Source organism: Myotis lucifugus, unplaced genomic scaffold (genome assembly GCF_000147115.1).
Source record: "Myotis lucifugus unplaced genomic scaffold, Myoluc2.0 scaffold_17, whole genome shotgun sequence".
In the NCBI taxonomy this organism is placed as follows: domain Eukaryota; kingdom Metazoa; phylum Chordata; class Mammalia; order Chiroptera; family Vespertilionidae; genus Myotis; species Myotis lucifugus.
In genome coordinates this window covers 12,578,221-12,596,828 of record NW_005871065.1, presented here as the reverse complement: position 1 = coordinate 12,596,828, position 18,608 = coordinate 12,578,221, and the positions used below count along the sequence as shown (strand labels likewise).

Genomic DNA, 18,608 nt, shown 5'->3' with positions numbered 1-18,608 from the left:
CAGGGAGTATTATTCCAAGCTCCTCTGTGCTCCCTTAGCGCTACTTTGTCAAAGTTGTATTTCAAGAAACCAGTTGCCTGTACTACCGGCCATCTGACCCTTCCTTATTGTCTTCTGACCCCAGGTACCTTTTCCTAATTATTCCCCCCACCCCCCCCCCACCCCCCCTCACGAGAGGAGGTCATGTGGTTTTAAGACCAGTGGTTTTAAAAGGCAGAGGTCTATAAAGGCCTTTCCTAACCCATGATTGGTCCTTCACATTAGCCATATAAAAAGTCAGTACTTGTAGCCACGTTTCTGGTGGAAAAGAATAATGTTCTTTTTTTATTTTTCAATTACAGTTGACATTCGATATTATGTTCGTTTCAGGTGTACAGCATAGTGGTTAGACATTTAAGGATTTATGTTCTTATTGTGAGAGTTAGGTAATTCCTCAAGGCAGCAAATATAAATATGTAGGGTTTAACCACTAATTCTATTACAATGGGGCCTTTTATTTTTATTATAGCAAGAGGGGACCATTAAGATAACATTTCACTCTCTTTTTTTAATATAATTTTTATTGATTTCAGAGAGGAAGGGAGAGGGAAAGAGAGATAGAAACATCAATGATGAGAATCATTGATTAGCTGCCTCCTTCACACTCCACACTGCGGATCGAGCCCACAACCCGGGCATGTGCCCTGACCCAGAGTGGAACTGTTACCTCCTGGTTCATAGGCTGGCTCAACCACTGAGCCACACCAGCCAAGGCCATTTCACTGTCTTTTTATCTGATCATATAAGGCAGCTATTTTCAACCTTTTTCATCTCATGGTGCACATAAACTAATCACTAAAATTCCGTGGCACAATCTGACAAAAAAATAGGTATAATTTCGATTCATTCACACTGGATGGCTAGTGTTATGTTGGTTGTTGATACTTTTGAAATGACAATCTAAAGGAAAGTGGTCAGTGCCCCTGACTATAGTCAGGTATTGCATGTTTTAAAATTCTTGTGGCCCACCCTTTGAAAATCGCTGGTATAAGGTAATTACAGACCCAAAGAATGTAAGAGTCACTATTTTTGACTGTCATGGTAAAAAGGGAAATGACTCCCATGGCCCCATTCTGCCTCTCAAAATTGGGGCTGAGACTTTCTAATAGAGATGTGATCACAATGATCATTTAAGGCTTGGACATACGATGGCAAAATGTTTTCCTCTTTCTCTTCTGAATTTTATTTCAAGCCTAATAAGTAACTTTGGGTTCTCTCTTAGTGGAAATAGTTGAGGGTCTTTTGGAAAATTTGTTTTATAAGTAAGGGATGAAATTAAATAATGGTTAACCCTATATAACTCAATGGGTATTATAAAGCAACTCCATAATCAAAGTCCAGTGGTTTAAAAAAGTATGGGTTTACGACACACAGAATGCAGGCCCATCCCAGGGACAAGAAGAAAGAGGGTCCAATAGGTGGAAGCAGACACGGCGCTTACAACGGGGAGCATATGCATCGACGGGCCACGGCTCTGCTGCTACATGGCAGCCCTTCCCTGACAGTCTGCAGGAATTGCCAGCAAAGCGAATATGCCCTCCTAGGATGCACATTTGAGCATCCAGAGAATTTCAGCAAAATATCCAGAAGTGTTATTATGGTGTATTACCACCTGTTCTTTCCCTTTATGTTGACACATTGTGCCAACATAATGTAATATCTCTGTTTCAAACTTAAATTAATTGTATTTTACTCTCATTCAATATTCAAATTGGGGAGCACACAGGCTGCTATGTATTTGTAAAGGCATGTTGCTCGCGCAGATGAGAGGCAGACCGTTAAACTTCGAAACTTAGGACAAATGCGCATGTTATACAACAACAGCCCCATGTGACTCGACCGGCATGGTGGAGGCAGCTGGTTCAAGCAGGAAGCTAGGATTTCATGAGCCACCATTGTTCAAAAATCCTGTTGTCATAATAGCCCACAATTAGGAACAGCCACAAAGAGAAACACAAACTGGGGGAAATGGACAAAATTATTGATGGCTTATTAGGGGGCTCCGAAAATTATAATATTTAAGGGAAAACAGCCATTAGTGGGATTACAATTGAATGTTTTCTTAGCAGCCGGAGGAACATGACTAATAGAGCCACTGTGTACATACATCACACGCTGCCTCATTGTAGAGTGCGGGCGGACCCATTCGACAGGCCGCTGCAGAGCGCAGGTCTTTATTTTCAGAACTATGTGGACTTTGGTTCTGTGAAGCATCTCTCAGAGAAGAAAACTCACAAGAAAGCTGAAAGAAGCGATAAAAACCCTCCAGGAACACAAAACATCCCTTGTGACTCGTTCCTACCCAAGCCACTGAACAACCTTCACGTATCAGAACTCTCTCCGTTTAAATACTTGGGGAGATGGCACTGAATGTGGGGTGGGGGCAGAATTGTGTTTGGGATGCCAACCGGAGGTTTTAAATGCTAATGAATCGTAAGACAATGCAGAGCCCATTTCAGAAGCATGCTAAGTTGTTTAAAAGGCACCAGATGGAGAAAGGGAAATAAAACATAAGTGTGGCTGTGATGTTGGTCTTTGCTACTTCTCTTTCACTGCCTGGAACTACAGAGGGAGAAAAACAATGCTGTGACAGTATCACGCCCTTTATGTTAGTACTCCTTGGAGTTTCGGCAACCCTCAGCATCTTTTTTATGAGGTTCCAGCTAAATTTCCTGTGTCATCTCCATTCCTTCTGGATCCTCTGATTCTGGTCATGGAAGCCTAGGATCTGAGGTCCGCAGGGACAACAGAGAACAAATCAAGCCCTTCTCAATTAAAGGGTCCGTCCAGCTTCGAAGCAGAAGGGATTGGTCCAAAGAGCTATAAAGGGTTCTTGGGTCCTTTTCAGCCAGGGAAAGTCAGCTTGTAAGTGGAAAAGGAAAGTCACCTTAAATCAGAACCAGATGTAAATGACTAAATGAACCTTAAGTTCCTAATTGGAGACACAGTCGGGCTGTAATACGTTTAGCAAATTACAAACAAAATGTTCTTGTTTACATTACATTAAATGGCTTTAAAGCTCCAGCCAAAGAACTAAATAAACATGCTGTTAGGCTAAAAATGGAGTGGAAGGCCTGCTCAGAGTTTGATGTAGTCAGGAGAAACCACAGCCCACGGGGCCCCAGCGAGTGTATTTTTGTAAATGCTAGTGATGTGGTGGATGGAAGAGGAGAGTAGATTTACCTTGAGATCCAGAGCCTAATGAGCAGAGAGCGCTTGCAGGGAACTGTTTGAGTACTGTAACATATGCCTTCTTTCAGGATGCATAATTCATATCCAAGGATATTCGCCATAGCGGTTCGGCTCAATAGCAACACCTCATTATTTTATCCCCCCGTATTTATTCCTATGTTTGACGCCTCATGAAATTGCTGTTAATGTGTTTATATAAGGGGAGATCTGACACAAGTGGGAAGAATGTAATTTCCTACTCATGCTTTCCCGCTGCTGTGTCCTCTTCCCCTGGTACAAGTGGCAAGTGTAAATAGTTAATTTGCTTCAATTATGAGCCTGTCCTGCTAAATTAGAAGCAGCAGGGATATGAAGAGCCAGAATTATACTTATGAGGCAGCTGACAAACCCTCCGAGCCCACGGAATCCAATCATTTACTCCTCATTGGTGCTCACACACCCACTCTCTACGTGCTGCCACGGTTTCCCTTTTCCCCCTTATCTTAGGGTAACATTTGGATTTTATGTCAACAAGACTTAAGGTTAGCCAAAGTCCTGTTGCACTATATAGCATTCACACGTGTTTATCTTGCCCATTTCCTTATAAACAGTATGCCTTTTCCCAGTTTTTTTTTAAAACTGGGAATAAAGGATATGTAAAATAATTGTTCATTTTCTAAAGAAAAGTTCATAGTCATAAAAATTTGAAACTGAGCAATTAAAACTACATGAAATGGTGAGCATATTTTACTTCTAAGAGGCAGGTATGTACACATCATGGTTGGTACATAAATGGGATTATTGCATGTGGCATACACATACGTGTCCACATACAGAAATACCCTATGCTCCTTTAGGAGTAAACATTTCACTTTCACTTCGAAATTTTCATGACATTGTTAGAGAGAAAACTTGAACAAAACACTTATTCAAGTCAGTGGCGCTTTATGTTAAAAAATGTTTGGGGTGGTGGGGCTGTGTATCTGTGTATCAAATCCTCTATTTCCATTGATGTGGAAGATGCAACTTAGTAGTTTTTTAGGAGCACTCATGCTTATCATGACTCACAGAAGAAAAAAGCTGAGACTAGGGACTATATCCTCAATAACGAATCCCCAGGAGCACCTATTATGTGCCAGGAACTGCCCTGTATCTTGGGGCTTCCGCTGTAGAAAAGAGATCAGGCCACTGCTGTTATGTCTGAGAGGCATCAAGGGAGTTGTCTCGCCGCTAGGAGGAGCCCCTGAGTAAACGAAAGTAGAACTTTGAACCAGATCAATTTGATTTCCACCCTGGGTCTGCCATACTTGCTGTAAAATGACTACCCACTCCAGTCTGTTTTCTTATTTGTGAAATGGGGATAATAAGTACCATTTAAACATTCTTGTTGAAAGAATTAAAGACAATATATATATAAAGTGCTTAACCAAAAAATGCATACAATAGAGGCATATTTTTTAATTTATTTTTTTAACAGAGGCATATTTTTAATTCTGATTTTCAATCCATAGTATCAGTGCCCCACACCACACCAGACACATATTAGACATTCAATATATTGTTAAATGAATGACATCATACTTGCCCCAGTCATCCTCATTTAATAAATAAACAGATATATTTTGTAGCCTTTTTTTTTTAACAGAAAAGGAACTTGTTTCTGATACCTACCATCCCAGAAACAGGTCACAGCATTATTATGTGGGCCTTTTAGATGGATTCAGATATTCCAAAAAAGAATCGATAGCAAGATTTTTCTCACATTGTATAATATTTTCAGTCCTCTGAATACTACTTTTTAAAGTTCTTTGAGTTCTGGAATGCTTAAGAAAATGCTGAGCAATTTACACAAGATGGAAATTTAACTGCATTTGAGGACTGAGTTCTATATAAAATATAAATGTACTTTCTCTAACTGTCCTAAATAATAACAGCATTGAAAGGAGCTACAAACATTAAGGATATGGCAGGGACTGGTGGATAAATTATTATTTCTAATCCATAACTGTATTTCTAAGCATTTTCTATAAATATGAACTTGTAGTGGCGTAAAAAAACTGCACTTGAAGTCAACCTCCAAAAAATGCCTTTTAATTTTTTATAGTGTTTGAGAAGAATACAAAATTGGAAGAATTATATACTTTTTTCTTATTATTACTATAAAAGCTTCATTGAAATAAAGTATGACTAGAGATTAACTGAGAGCCTGAGCAGAAAAGAAGGAAGGAAGAAGGAATTAAGTGGTATTTATAAGAGTTTGCTTTTTTGTATTAGTTGGATGGATTGTTTGGGGAAAGACCAGAAAGTTAAAGAGTACAATGACAGAGTGTATTCGATTTTTTTTCTTGTTGAGTTTATTATAGTCACTCATATTGAACTGCTGATTCCAATTAGGGATGATTAGCCTGTGAAAACATGTGTACTGCTGGTATTTAGAGCATTTCAAAAATGATTCAGTGAATCACTAGATTACATGAACAGGATATGGATTCTGTAGAAATGCTATTTGATGTCTATCTACGTATGTTTTAGTTTAGCCGTTATATATGTTTTAGTTTAACCACTGAGATGCAAACCTTAGATCGGATATGGTAGCTTTCTTAGAATAACAAACCACAGCATATAACTAAGTTAGGACAGGATGAATTCAAAAGTGTTTGGATGAGCTGGGGAAAATGATAAATGATGTATTATGATATTTAAATCCCCATCTGGCCAACTTTGCACTTTATTTCAAACAGCTGTAGACCATTTGGAAGCCATTTTGTAGCTCAACTGAGTACTAATATTTACTGTATGAATCACATATCTTTAAAATATTTGTCTTTCCCTGAGAGAGAGACCATTTCTTTCCCAAACTTAACTTTGATATAAATCAGACCCATCCTCCTAGGTTAGAAGGTTTGATCACCGCCGTGGGTTGTTCATTGCCAAAGGCAGTCAGCACCATTGTTGGTTTCTTTACTAGTAAGTAGACTTTCTCCCTCCGTGAACAGAGGCTTTGAAACATTTTTGTTGTTGTTAATCCTCACCTGAGGATATTTTTTTCCATTGATTTTTAGAGAGAGTGGGAGGGAGGGGGAGAGACACAGAGAGAGAAACATCCATGTGAGAGACATACATCAATTGGTTGCCTCCTGCACGTGCCCCTACCGGCACCAGGATTGAGCCTGCAACCAAGGTACATGCCCTTGACAAGGATCAAACCCATGACCCTTCCGTCCATGGGCCAACACTCTAAATACTGAGCCAAGATAGCTAGGGTGCTTTGAAACATTTTTGAGAAATTTTTTAGTGATGATTTTTAAATATGTTCTAAAGTAAGAATTTCCCCACTTCACCTATATGTTGAATATGCACATATTTCTATCATTCTCTCATACATTTGAGGTCTTTCTTCAGACATTTCCAACAAATATGGAATTGAAAAAGCATTCTCATAAAATGTTAGGAAGACATACAGTGTAATATTGGAACTATTAGATAGTTCTCAAAGGTGGAGGTACAAACTACTGTTGAGGAAACTTGACTCAGATTTTAATTCCAATCTGGGCTACTCTCCTTTAAACTCAATGATGGACATATACCTCCTGATATTACTGCCCTTTGAATCCTCCCTGTGAATATCTGCAGTTATTCGGGAAAGAATGGATCCATCAATCCACGTAACATGAAGTGATGAGTTTTCTCTTTAGTAAAGTGGTCTTTAGGCACTTGTGTGATGATCCAACATAGCCCATCATCAATAGCCAATAGGGAGCCATTTGTAGAAAACAGGGCACTCTGAATGCTAGTCAGGCATCTCGTAACAACATCGATCCCCAAGTGAAACCAGGGGTTACATATTCAGCCTGAAATACATTGCTAGCCACCTTTCTCCTATGGTTGTTAATCAACAAATTTCAGGAAAGTTAACACTTTGTGAGGTGTTGGGGTAGCACCTTAGTCACACTGTTGCTGTTTCAGTAGAAACCGAATGCAAGAATGAGGATAGATGCTACGATCAGGCCATCTGGCCACCTGTCTGAATCTGCTGCTACTAAGAAAATGATGCTTTTGGCAATGCTGTGGGTGTGTTCTCTTTGCCTTTGGAAGTGAAGCCAACCCCAGTTAGCTGCCTGGGGGTCAGATGGAGTAGCATATTAATAAAAACATAAGTGCTTCAAGCATACAAATGCATTACTACCATCAACAATATACAGTATTTACTAAATATTTGCTTTAAAGTCCTAAATAGGATTTCTATGTGTGTGGGAGAGAAATCCTCTAGAAATATTTTAAGGTATTCAATGTAAATGTAAACATTGTCAGCTTAAGCTCGTTAATTATAAATTATGTCTCAAAGAAGATGGTTGAAGAAAAGACTAGAAACAGCAATCTGTCTTTCAAGGTGAAAACAAATCAATAAAAAGCTTTGGGTTTCTGATTGTGGCTGAAACGAGGCATGTCATATACATGGGTGGGTCATATTATTCAAAGGCATTTGCTGTACCCTTGTGTTATTTGTTTACATGTGCAAATTTCCAAAAAAGACTCTGAATTTGACTTCCAATAATTAGCTCACTAAATTTGGAATACTCTTGTTCTTAAGCCAAAGAATTTATTGGTTTATTTATTTTTTAAAAAAAAAACAACTTTTAAGTCTCTTGAGTTTCATATTTAGTAAGGATGGCACAATGATTATACGGTAATATTGTATGAATTCCTAATTGTCTTATTAAATTGCCTTTCATTACATCACAATGCCAAGAATAAAAGTCTAGGCTGCAGACCTCCCTAAAAGAAGAGCACATTTATTTCATAGGGACCTTTATAATTCTGTTCACAAGGTCAGTCAATTGTTTACCTTAAGTAAAATGTTCTGCTTTAATTAAAATATTCATGAGTAAATAATATTTTTCTTGATCTTGAATTTCACAGTTGGGGACTGGGCTCCGCATACCCTCTTCGGCATTCAGCACCATAAATTGACCTCTGCTGCCAACTTTGGCAGATATTTGGTCTGACTAGTTCCAAAGCCACTTTTAAGTCCTTAATCTGTGTCTGTTTTTGAGTTCAGCATTAAAAATATTAGCCAGACCTCCTTCCCTGCTGTAAAATTCAAGATGTGGGAAATTTAAAATAGTTGTTGATAAAAATACACTTCTGTTTACACAGTCAATGATGAAAAAGAGTTTGCTCTTTAAGGCTGATTTCAAAAGATGGTTAAAAAATGCTTCCAAAGGCTTGAAAGAATTGACATAATAGTAGCAGACAACCATGTGTGTTCACTTTGCTAATCTTTCATTTTCGTCTCTAATGACTACTTCCCGTTTAACGTAGCGAGGTGACCTTTAGCATAGCAGCAAGTCTTTTTTCAGTACTTTTGCTCAATTTAAGAGGATTTTACTTTTATTTTCAAGATGACCCCCTCTGAGAAATGAAAACTTTTGCAAACTGAAATTCATTTCTGAACATCTTCACCTTTTCACCATGAGGAATCCACAGATCCATGTCATCAGTGTTTTCATTGGAAAGGACGTGACCAGAGAAGGCTGCAGGGCAGGGCATGCATGCAGTCCTCGGCCACTCAGGGTCCCATCCCACCCCCAAATGTGTCTGTGACCTCCATCGCCAATTCCTGAGGCTTTGAAATAGAACCTTAAGGCTCAAAATTTTTAAATAGTGATGAGCCTGCCAGCTCCAATACCTTTGATTTACTTATTGGACATCATTGGTCATCGCTAAACTCTGTTCTTGTTTTTATATTGAGCATGGAATGTATATATCAGGGTTAGAATGCACTGTAGGATTATCTGCTCATATATAAATGTGAATGGCTTCTTTACTCGTGTGTGGTTTCCCTGGGAACCTTCATCAATCGTATCTTTCTGAGCCAACTACCTCTACTCTCAAAGTAAACCAGATAAATCCTTTCATATGCTTTATGTAAAATGGAAAATTTTATTGTTGTTAATCTTCTTCTTATCTAGCCTATTGTCATGCTTCTTAAAAATCTGTTTCAATCTTTGAATATATATATATATATATATATATATATATATATATATAAATATATATATATATATAATATTAATATAATATAATATAATTGTGTGTTTCTGTGTGTGTGAGTGTGCATGTGTGTGCATGCAATTATCATTCTGCATTGTACATCTCTGGGAACAAAAGCAGATGCACTTTCTAATTTAAGACTCTTTGTTGTTGTTACAGGTCTATAAAAAGAAAACCGAGGCTGCAAAGAAAGAGTACCTGAAGCAACTAGCAGCATACAGAGCCAGCCTTGTATCCAAGGTAACGTGCTATTGTGTGGTATTGTGTCGGATTGTGGCCATCTTCTTGCAGACCGTGATGGTCATTTAAAGGCATAAAAGATCACTTTAGCATTTCTGCACAATCTTCTTTGTTGGAAAAAAAAAGTAAATCCTAAACAAAGCGATACAGCTGTATGTTATGGAAATATGTGTTGATACCTAAAAGACCGGAGCAGTATCCTCCGAGCCTTCTATGAAATATTGTCCACCTGTGGATTATTGGTTTTGTGGATTAGTCACAGCGCATCCTTAATCCTGAGCCAATTTTCTATTTCTCTGCATCCTGCTCTTAAATTGCCTCCCCCTTCGTACCCCATCCATTGACCTTTGCTGAGGAGATACCAACTGTTGAAATTTAGCCTCATTACAGCATCATTAGGATGTAAGCTGGCCTCCCCAGTCCTCGCTCCCCCCAAAAATGTTTGCATTATTTCATTTGAAACTGAAAAATGCCACTTAAAAATATTTTATGCTTTAAAATATCTTAAACACTAGTCCTTTCTGTTATAAATACTCAAGAGTTGACTGTTTGGTCTCAGGTTATTAAAGATGTATTTCCCTTTATAGATTTCTCAGGGAGGCAACCTCAGTGAGATGGGGCTGTATTTATAGGTGCTTGATGTTATGTCATCTCAAGCCTAAATCTGGCTGTTATTTGGTTCAGTGTGCCTTGGGGCTCTGGAATTCATTTTATTCACCCATGAAGAATACTTTCTCTGTTATCCACAAATAGCCATCGTCCTTCTAACAACTCCAAAGTAATTATATAAATTCATTTTTATAGGGGAAAATATATGCTGAATATACTGATGCAGAACAGAAAAGAGAGCAGAAATACATGTGGATAAAAATTTCAGTGTGCCAATGGCCTAATACAACTTTATATTCCACTTCTAAGCCATGACATTGTGGAAAAACATGCTATTTATTACTTAACCTAAAAATTTCTAGCTCTCCTGTACTCTCTCACCAAAGAACTAGCACTTCCTAATTTATCTAACTCCTTTAGAAGCTATTTATATTTTCTGCTGATACTATCTCACATTTCTGTATATTTATAGAAGTCACAGAATGTGTATAAAATCATAGCAAAAAAATAAGATATAAATTATTAGATCCATCCAGCCATTGGGTTAATTAGTCACACTGATATTTTTCAAACTAATATGCCCAAAATGTAAAGAGGACTTTTAAAAAGTGGAATAAGATTTCATCCAAGATGAAATTTTCTTTTTGAGCATTTTAAATAGAGAGTTAGAGCATTTTACATCCAAGAAAATCAATCCATAATGCCTCAAGCCCCATACAAAACCCTCTGGTTAATGCTATGAGGATTGCCAGAATGCTGTGATACTGACTAAGCCTTTGCTTTCAAAACAAGTGCCCTCAGATCTACTCTTAGCTGCAACTTTTCTTACTATTCATTCTCAGAGTTGCAAACCTCAGTATACGGCAATTTGTATAAATGCTGCGAATTGCCATATCTACATTTAAAAACCCAAGCATATTTTTTACAGCTTACTCTGACGTTTTTCTTCTCTTTGGCAGCAGGAACTCTGCTGGAACTGTTGAATGTGTGTTTATGTACAGCCATGTATTGTGTGTATACAAATTGAAGGAAATTACAAACACCCTCTCCAGGTTAGAAAAAGCGGCCCTCTGATATTGTATGGGAGTGGATATTTGCAGTATAACCTTGTAGGCGTGTACAGAAAATTTACCAGCCTACTCTCCCATTGAGATGGAAGTGTGTAAAAATCTGTTTCTTTTTCATTTTGTGTTTTGTTCTTGTGTGACTGTTCTGACATGTACAGTACTTAGTTCCTTTATTTATTTATGTATTTATGTATGTATGCATGTATGTATGTATGTATTTACTAGAGGCCTAGTACACGAATTTCATGTACTGGTATGGTCCCTAGCAGCTGCCGGCTGCCGGCCGGGTACTCCCTCCCTTCCCACAGCCACTTGCCACTGCCACCAGCCAGGGCCTCCCTCCCTTCCCCTGGCCATCTGGTCCCCTGGTCGAACTCCCGGTGGAGGGGACACTTTGCATACTACCCTTTTATTATATCGGATTCTCACCCACCCTCCATGCCCCTCCCCTTTGGTAACCATCAGCTTGCTCTCTATATCTATGAGTCTGTTTCTGCTTTGTTTTGTTTATTCATTTGAGTGTTTTTTTCAGATACCACATATAAGTGAAATGAAAAGAAACCATTTCTATTTTAAGTTGTCACAAGGAAAATAATAGCCATTTATACTTACGCATATGTTTTTCTGTGATAATTTTTTAGTATGTTAAAAATTATTTCCCTATTCTGAAAGATCTAAAGGTGCCGTCATAAAACACTCCATGATACTGATAGTGACCATTTCGGGTAAGCACACCCACCAGCCAGGTTTTGTTCCCATTCACTCAATCATACGTTTATTCGGCAGCCCCCTGGGCATGTGATCTGTACCAAACACTGTGCCAGGCTCGGGGCACAGTGGGGACCAGGCAAATGCTTCCCCTGCACTTAAGGAATTTTCTCTTTCGTCTGGGAGACCAAGAGTGAAATGACCAAGATCTTTGAGAATCTAAGCATTCAGAAGGACAGAAAGCAAGGGATTGGACAGGGTGAACTGCAAAGTCCTCTTTGAAGTTGTGACCTTGGAGTTGAGAGCCAGAGGCAGACAGGAACTGCAGCCCGGAGGGAGCTGAGGGGGGCCTGCAGCAGGTGCAAAGGGTCGGGGACAAAGTGGCTCCGGGCACTGAGAGGTTGATGCAGCCGGAGCTGATGACAGAGGAAGCCTGGTTTGAAGTGAAGCTGGGGAGGTGGGCAGGGGCCACTCACCAAGGCCTTGCAGGACATTGAAAGGAACCAGGTTTATCCAGAATGAAGGGAAGCCACTGACTGAGCTTCAGTAGGGATGGCATGATCGGATTTATCTTTCTAGCAGGTCCCTTTATGTGAATGAATTTCCTCAGCTATCTGACCCCACTCTCAGTCCTTGTGCTGGGCCGTGCTGCTCATGGGTCCGGACAGCGTGCTTGACCTGCTTTCTTACACTCCCCCCGCCCCAGGAGCCATGGCAGAGCACTGTCTCTCTCCTCTGAGGTCACTTTGGCCAAGGAAACACTCTCCTAGGCAGGGAGCATCATGCCCTTAAGTTCTTGCTTTACTCCTCCAGAGCTGCATATTTGGGTGCTTGCTTTCTGTGCGATGCATTTGTCCCACCAAATAAGACTGCATTCCTAGGCCCATCGCTCCTCCCCTCACTAATCTGCAGCCGGGTCTGGTCTGCCGCTGCTTGTGGCTTCCAGTCCAGGCCGCACTCCGCGTCCGCCCAGGGCTGCACGACACCTGGTCCGTGTCAGGCACGGGGCTAGGTGCTGAGAGCACCGAGCTGAATGCAGCACATCAAAGGAAAACGTTTCACGGGACTTGAAAGGTTTGCCACTGCAGTCTAAAATTAGCTGCTTCTTACGGAACATAATCAAAAATAGAAACAGCCTGGCTCCACCATGAAACTGAGGCATAAGATTAACAGTGTCCCTCTCCTTTCAATATTTCATGTTATGTTTTAGTGGAAATCTGCTTTAGACCATCTAATCCAACAAATTCATTAACATGACTCCAGGCCTGAATAAAATAGAAATCTACCAAAAATAAAAAAGCTCTGTCATAATAAATGACTGTTCTAACTGTCATAACTTCAAAATGATGGCGCTGACACATCCTCAGAAGGACACTGAATTTTTCTCCAATAACACAAATACGAAGAGTGTCTTGCTACCAAGGTGCTTCTACGTGTCACACACGGTGCTAGACATTTTATGTAAATTCCTAGGAATCATCACAATAACCCTACAAAGTAAGATTTAGACCCATTTTCTAGACAGTCCCTGGGCAGGGAGATTAAATGACTCGCCCACAGTAAGGAGAGTGGCAGATTGAGGACCCAGACTCCTTGCTGTCTTGTTCCAAAGCTTATAGGTTTTCTCTATCATGAGTGATTACCAAATATGTATGTATGTATGTATTTATATATGTATTTATTTATTCAAATTCTTTATTGTTGAAAGTATTACATATGTCTCCTTTTCCCCCCACTGGCCTCTCCCAACCCGCTCCCACCTCCCAGCATAGGCCTTCACCCCACTATTGTCTGTGTCCATTGGTTATGTTTATCTGCATGCATATAAGTCTTTTGGTTGATCGCTTACCCATCTCCCCCTTACCCTCCCCTACCTTCCCTCTGAGGTTTGACGGTCTGTTTGATGCTTCTGTGTCTCTGGATCTATTTTTGTTCATCAGTTTATATCTTAGAACTACAACCTCTTGTTATCTCCAATAAAAGTCTATGCCAGCTCTTACATATTAGACAGCTAAGAGGACAGCTGCCCTGGCTTAAAGGAAGCTGGGGGTAGAAGGCCGGAGCCCTCTGAGGAGCCTGGGGCCTGCAGACACTCTAGAAAGCATCGCTCTGTGCCACACTCTCCCAGCTGGTCAGCAGCCTGGCCTGGCCACAGGGAGCCTGTGACAGGCCGCCCAGCCACAGGCCGCGCCCTGCTGGGCAAACACATCGGAATTGAAGGACCCATGAACAGAGCACAGAGTGTTGAAACACAACACTGGTCAGACTCTGGAATAATTTATTCAATTTGGGCTCTATAATTTAAACAGGGAAGTTGGACAGATTTCAGAAGAAAAAGACATGAAAGTGACTGAAATTATGCTAAGTGAAATAAGTCAGACAGAGAAAGACAAATACCATGCAATTTCACGTGTATGTGGAATCTCAAAAACAAGATAAGCGAAGAAACAAAACAGAAACACACTCATAGAGACAAAAAACAAACTGATGCTTGCCAGATGGAGAGAGGTTAGGGGATAGGTGAAAAAGGTGAAGGGATTAAGATGTACAAAGTGCCAGTTATCCAAATAGCCACACGGATGTGAAGTGCAGCAGAGGGAGTAGAGTCGGATTGTAACAACTGTGTGTGGTGCTGGGCGGGTACTAGACTTACTGAGGTGAGCACTTGGCAAGGTATGAAAATGTCTAATCACTTGCACACATGAAGCAAGTATCATACTGTATGTTAGATGTCATCGAAAACTGAAAGTTAAAAAAAAACAAAACTAAGTGACTGAAAGGTAAAGGGCAGAAGATAGTAGCTGAGAAGAGAGGGTTTGACATTTCTAAGTCTGAAAAACAAAGACTTAGGCACGTTCAAGCCCGTGGCAGGCATTCGACACAGAACAAGGGTTACTGGTGCTCCATTTTCTCTGGCTCCAGAACAAGAAAAAAGATGCTATTTGAAGCCAGAGGACTTTAATCTGAACAGAGGGCATTACTAAACTCTTGAATTATTTGGGTAGACAATTTCTTTCCATAGAGAAGTTTAAAAGCAGGAAACAAAGGTTTATAAATAAGGATTGCAAGAGGTCTTCCACGTCTGTCTTCCACAGGACGTCAATGGGAGCATCAGGGACCTCGAAAGTGCCACTCAGATTACACTGAGGAGTCCTCAGAGGGCAGAAGGGTCCATAGGCAGCGGGGGCAGGTGGATCCGGGTTCAAATTCCAGGTTTCCCGCTTCCTCGCTGCATGTCTTCATGCAAGTTATTCAGTCTCAGTTTACTCATGTGTGAAATAGAGACGCTCATAGGACCTACATCCATGAGGCTGAAATAAAAAAACTATATAAGCTGCATGATTTGAGATCCTGAACACGGGGAAACACTTAATATTCATACCAGCTATTTTATTGTTGCTGTTACTAATTTTAGTTTAATGTCCTTGGTAAGTGTGCAAAGAACTAGGAAAAGTGTGTGCATGATTGAAAATGTAGCTGGCTCACATTTTCAGTTTGTCTGCCAGGCTGCTTTGATGTACAGAAACACTGTAAGTGGCATTAAAAGAAGAAACAATTTGTTTCAGGATACATCCCCTTATAAAGATGAGAAATGGTCTAGATATTTTTAAAACTCATCTACACAGGTTTCAAAATGGAAATGGCCTTTATGAGTCTTTAGTAGGAGAGACTAAGAATAGTCTAAGGGCCAAGCATCTATGCTGTTTTGAAAGCTAGGACTTCCTGGCTGGAGCAGTTTTACTTGCTATTTAAGGTCGTTTGGGGTTGGCCTCTGAAGGAAAGCTTAAGGATATATAGTTTTTCCATAGACAAGGGTCTAAATTATTGCGTTGAGAACAATGTATAACTTTAAAGCAATTGGAACTGGTTTCATTTTACCACATGGACCAGAATTTATATTCTCGAAATGAGTGTTGGATTCAAAGTAGTCACCTTGGGAGGCCACAAACTTATTGTATTATTGCTCCCCGAGTTCAAAAAGAGTCCTGAAACCCCTCTTTCAGAACTGCAGTCACGAAAAGGTTGCGAGCCCCTTTAGAAAGTCAATCTTGTTACATTGTTTTCACACCTCGTTCTTTCCCCCAAACATCACTCAAATGTCATCCACAGACTTGGCTCCAAGTGACTATTAGCTGTTTCCAAAATCAAACGCACCATCAAACAACAAAGAGTTGTCTGAGGATCTGTCAAACAGTGTCCCACAGGCTCTGAAGAGAAATCCAGTAGGGAAGTTCTCCAGTATCCCAAGCAAAAGCAGCCTTTACTGAAAGAAACGTCCGCCTTCTCAGAAGTGCCCACCTGGAAGGGGACATCATGTGGGCGAATATGTTCTGGTTTGTTAAACGACAGTCATCAGATTCATGACTTTAAGGTCACACACCAGAGAGGAGGTTTTGTTTCTACCTTGTGCCAAATTTATAGAGGGCAATGGAAGCTGGGTTTTTGTTTTAATGTACAGTATAGGACAGTATTGAATTAAATTACAAAAGTTCTCTGTTGCCATGACCCATCATAAAAAAATCACAATGCTCAGTTCAATTAAGGGCCAGTAAGTTCAAAACAAAAAAAAAGACATAATTTCTTTTTACAGGATGAAGTAATTTATAGAATTCATGCCATGAAGACAAATATTAAGTCCGAATTTGAAAATGGGATGGACCATTTTATGACTGTTAACATAAAATGTGCAGCTCCGTAAGCCCAAACTGTGATTTAAAGATAATAAAATCTCATGCTTCAAGGTGTAAATTAATCACAGGCAAGGACCAAGAAAAAATTTCTGTCCAGAAGCAACAATGCACAGTTGAGTCGGTGCATAAATTTTCTTTAATTTCCAGTGCATCAAGTATCGGTCAGTGCTGAAAACAAGAATCAAATTAGATGGACGATTAATCTGATTTGGTTCAGCAACTCCTATATTGTTGCTTCCACTGAGTTTTATGTCTTGTATTTATACTTTGCTATTTTAAATAACAATTGCTTTGTCAATTTTTTTATTTTTATGGCCCAGAATGGGGGGCATTTATGCACTCTGCAGTATTATCTTTATTATACTGAGTAAATCCAAAACTATCTTGGATAATCAGCAACTTGGATCCTAAGAAGTACCTGAAGGTTTACAGAGTTGTATCTCTTGTGGAAGATTCCACTGAAAAGACCCAATGGTCTTTCTTGCCACACATGCATCCTCATTTTGCTTATAGAGAACATCTTTCAGAATAATGGTTTCAAAAGCAAACAAGAAGTAGAACTTATTCAGAAACTAATAGCCAGAACACCATTTTTGCATTAAAATGTCTGATTTAAGGGTTGATTTTTCAGTTGTGTGTACAGTAGTAAAATCCCATTTATCAGGTTACCTACACAAAGCACACACCCCCTAAAATGAAAGTAGTTAATGTGTTTGAAAATAGAAACAATCTTAAATTCTTTAGTCTGTATGAGAAAATAGTTCTAAGTTATGAATGATAGGTATAAAGATATTCATATACAATTAATTTGCAAAATTGTAGCCTTGCTCTCATAGTTTAATTGGAAGAAAATGAGAGTAAGAGTGTATTAAATTCATGATTTCTTCATATTCCCGTTTAATCAGATTATGAATTCATGGCACTGTTCTGGAAAATGAACTTATTCTTCCTATCTTCCAAAATAATAAAATAGCACTATAATTAATAGATGGTCTGTTGTATTAGTCTGATTAAGAATTAATCAGAAATGAAGTTAGAAGTAGGTTTTTTTTCCCCTGTCTGAATGAGTGGACCTTTACATCAAGACGCAAATTCTCAAAATATGAGTGGAGCACAGTAAACTTCCCTGTTGCCTGCATCACCCAAGATCCAGTGGGGAATAAAGAGCAGAGCACCTAACCCAGGGCCAGAGCTAAGGGTGATCATTTCTCATCCCTTCTGGGAGGGTGTGGTTTATGCTGAGAGCAAAGGAGAAAGTGGACTATCACCCTGATATTCTGTAAGGTTTCAAAGATTTCAGATCTTTCCTCACCCCCCTTGGGAAGAGGAGCAGCATGCTTTGTCAGGAGCCTCAGCAAGGGCAACAGTCATTGCGTGGAGTATTGCTCAAGAAGAGTCATTCAGTCATTCATCAAACATGTTGGTGTGCTCTGTGTACTTGGCATCGTGCCAGATGCATGGGATGCAGAGATTTAAGTCACTATTGTGAAAACAGGTCCTTTCCTCGATGGAGAGGGGTCCAAGACTGGAGGACTTCATTTTAAAGAGAGAATACAGGGAGAAAACCCCTGTTGGGGTGCCTGCCATGTACAGTCATGTGCCTAGACACATTATTTATCTTGTCACATTAAGTATCTTGGAAAGTGAAGAGAAATCACATAACTTCCCAAGATTCTTTCTCCCTCTATGTTACAAATTATGGTTAAGTATTGTCTAAATCATTTCTTTTAGAAATCTATTTAGCTAGTTTGCCCATATTCCTTCCAGTGATTAAAAGTTACTGCTATTTCGGTTTAGCATTACTGATCTTTTCATGCCTTAGTCGGGAGAAGATAGATGACAAAGAAATGGCTGAATAGACAAAAGGTTTTGTGTTTACCAGGAGAAAAGAGCCTTCACAAGGTTGGCAATCAAGTATCTTAGATTAGGTTGCAATCTATTTCTACTTATCTATAAGTCTATACTTCTACCTCTACATCTATCCATCATCCATCAATGTGGTGGACCACATGCTGTTATTTAAAAAGTG

General features: G+C 39.6%; 1 protein-coding gene across 1 annotated transcript in view; it reads left to right on the top strand.

Annotated features, from left to right (window-relative positions):
• Positions 1 to 18,608, top strand: part of TOX (thymocyte selection associated high mobility group box) — a 149,450-nt gene that overhangs the window by 116,629 nt on the left and 14,213 nt on the right. Inside the window, exon 5 of the mRNA XM_023750902.1 lies at positions 9,424 to 9,504. Within this exon, the coding sequence (XP_023606670.1) occupies positions 9,424 to 9,504 (81 nt within the window). The remainder of the gene's footprint in view (positions 1 to 9,423; positions 9,505 to 18,608) is intronic.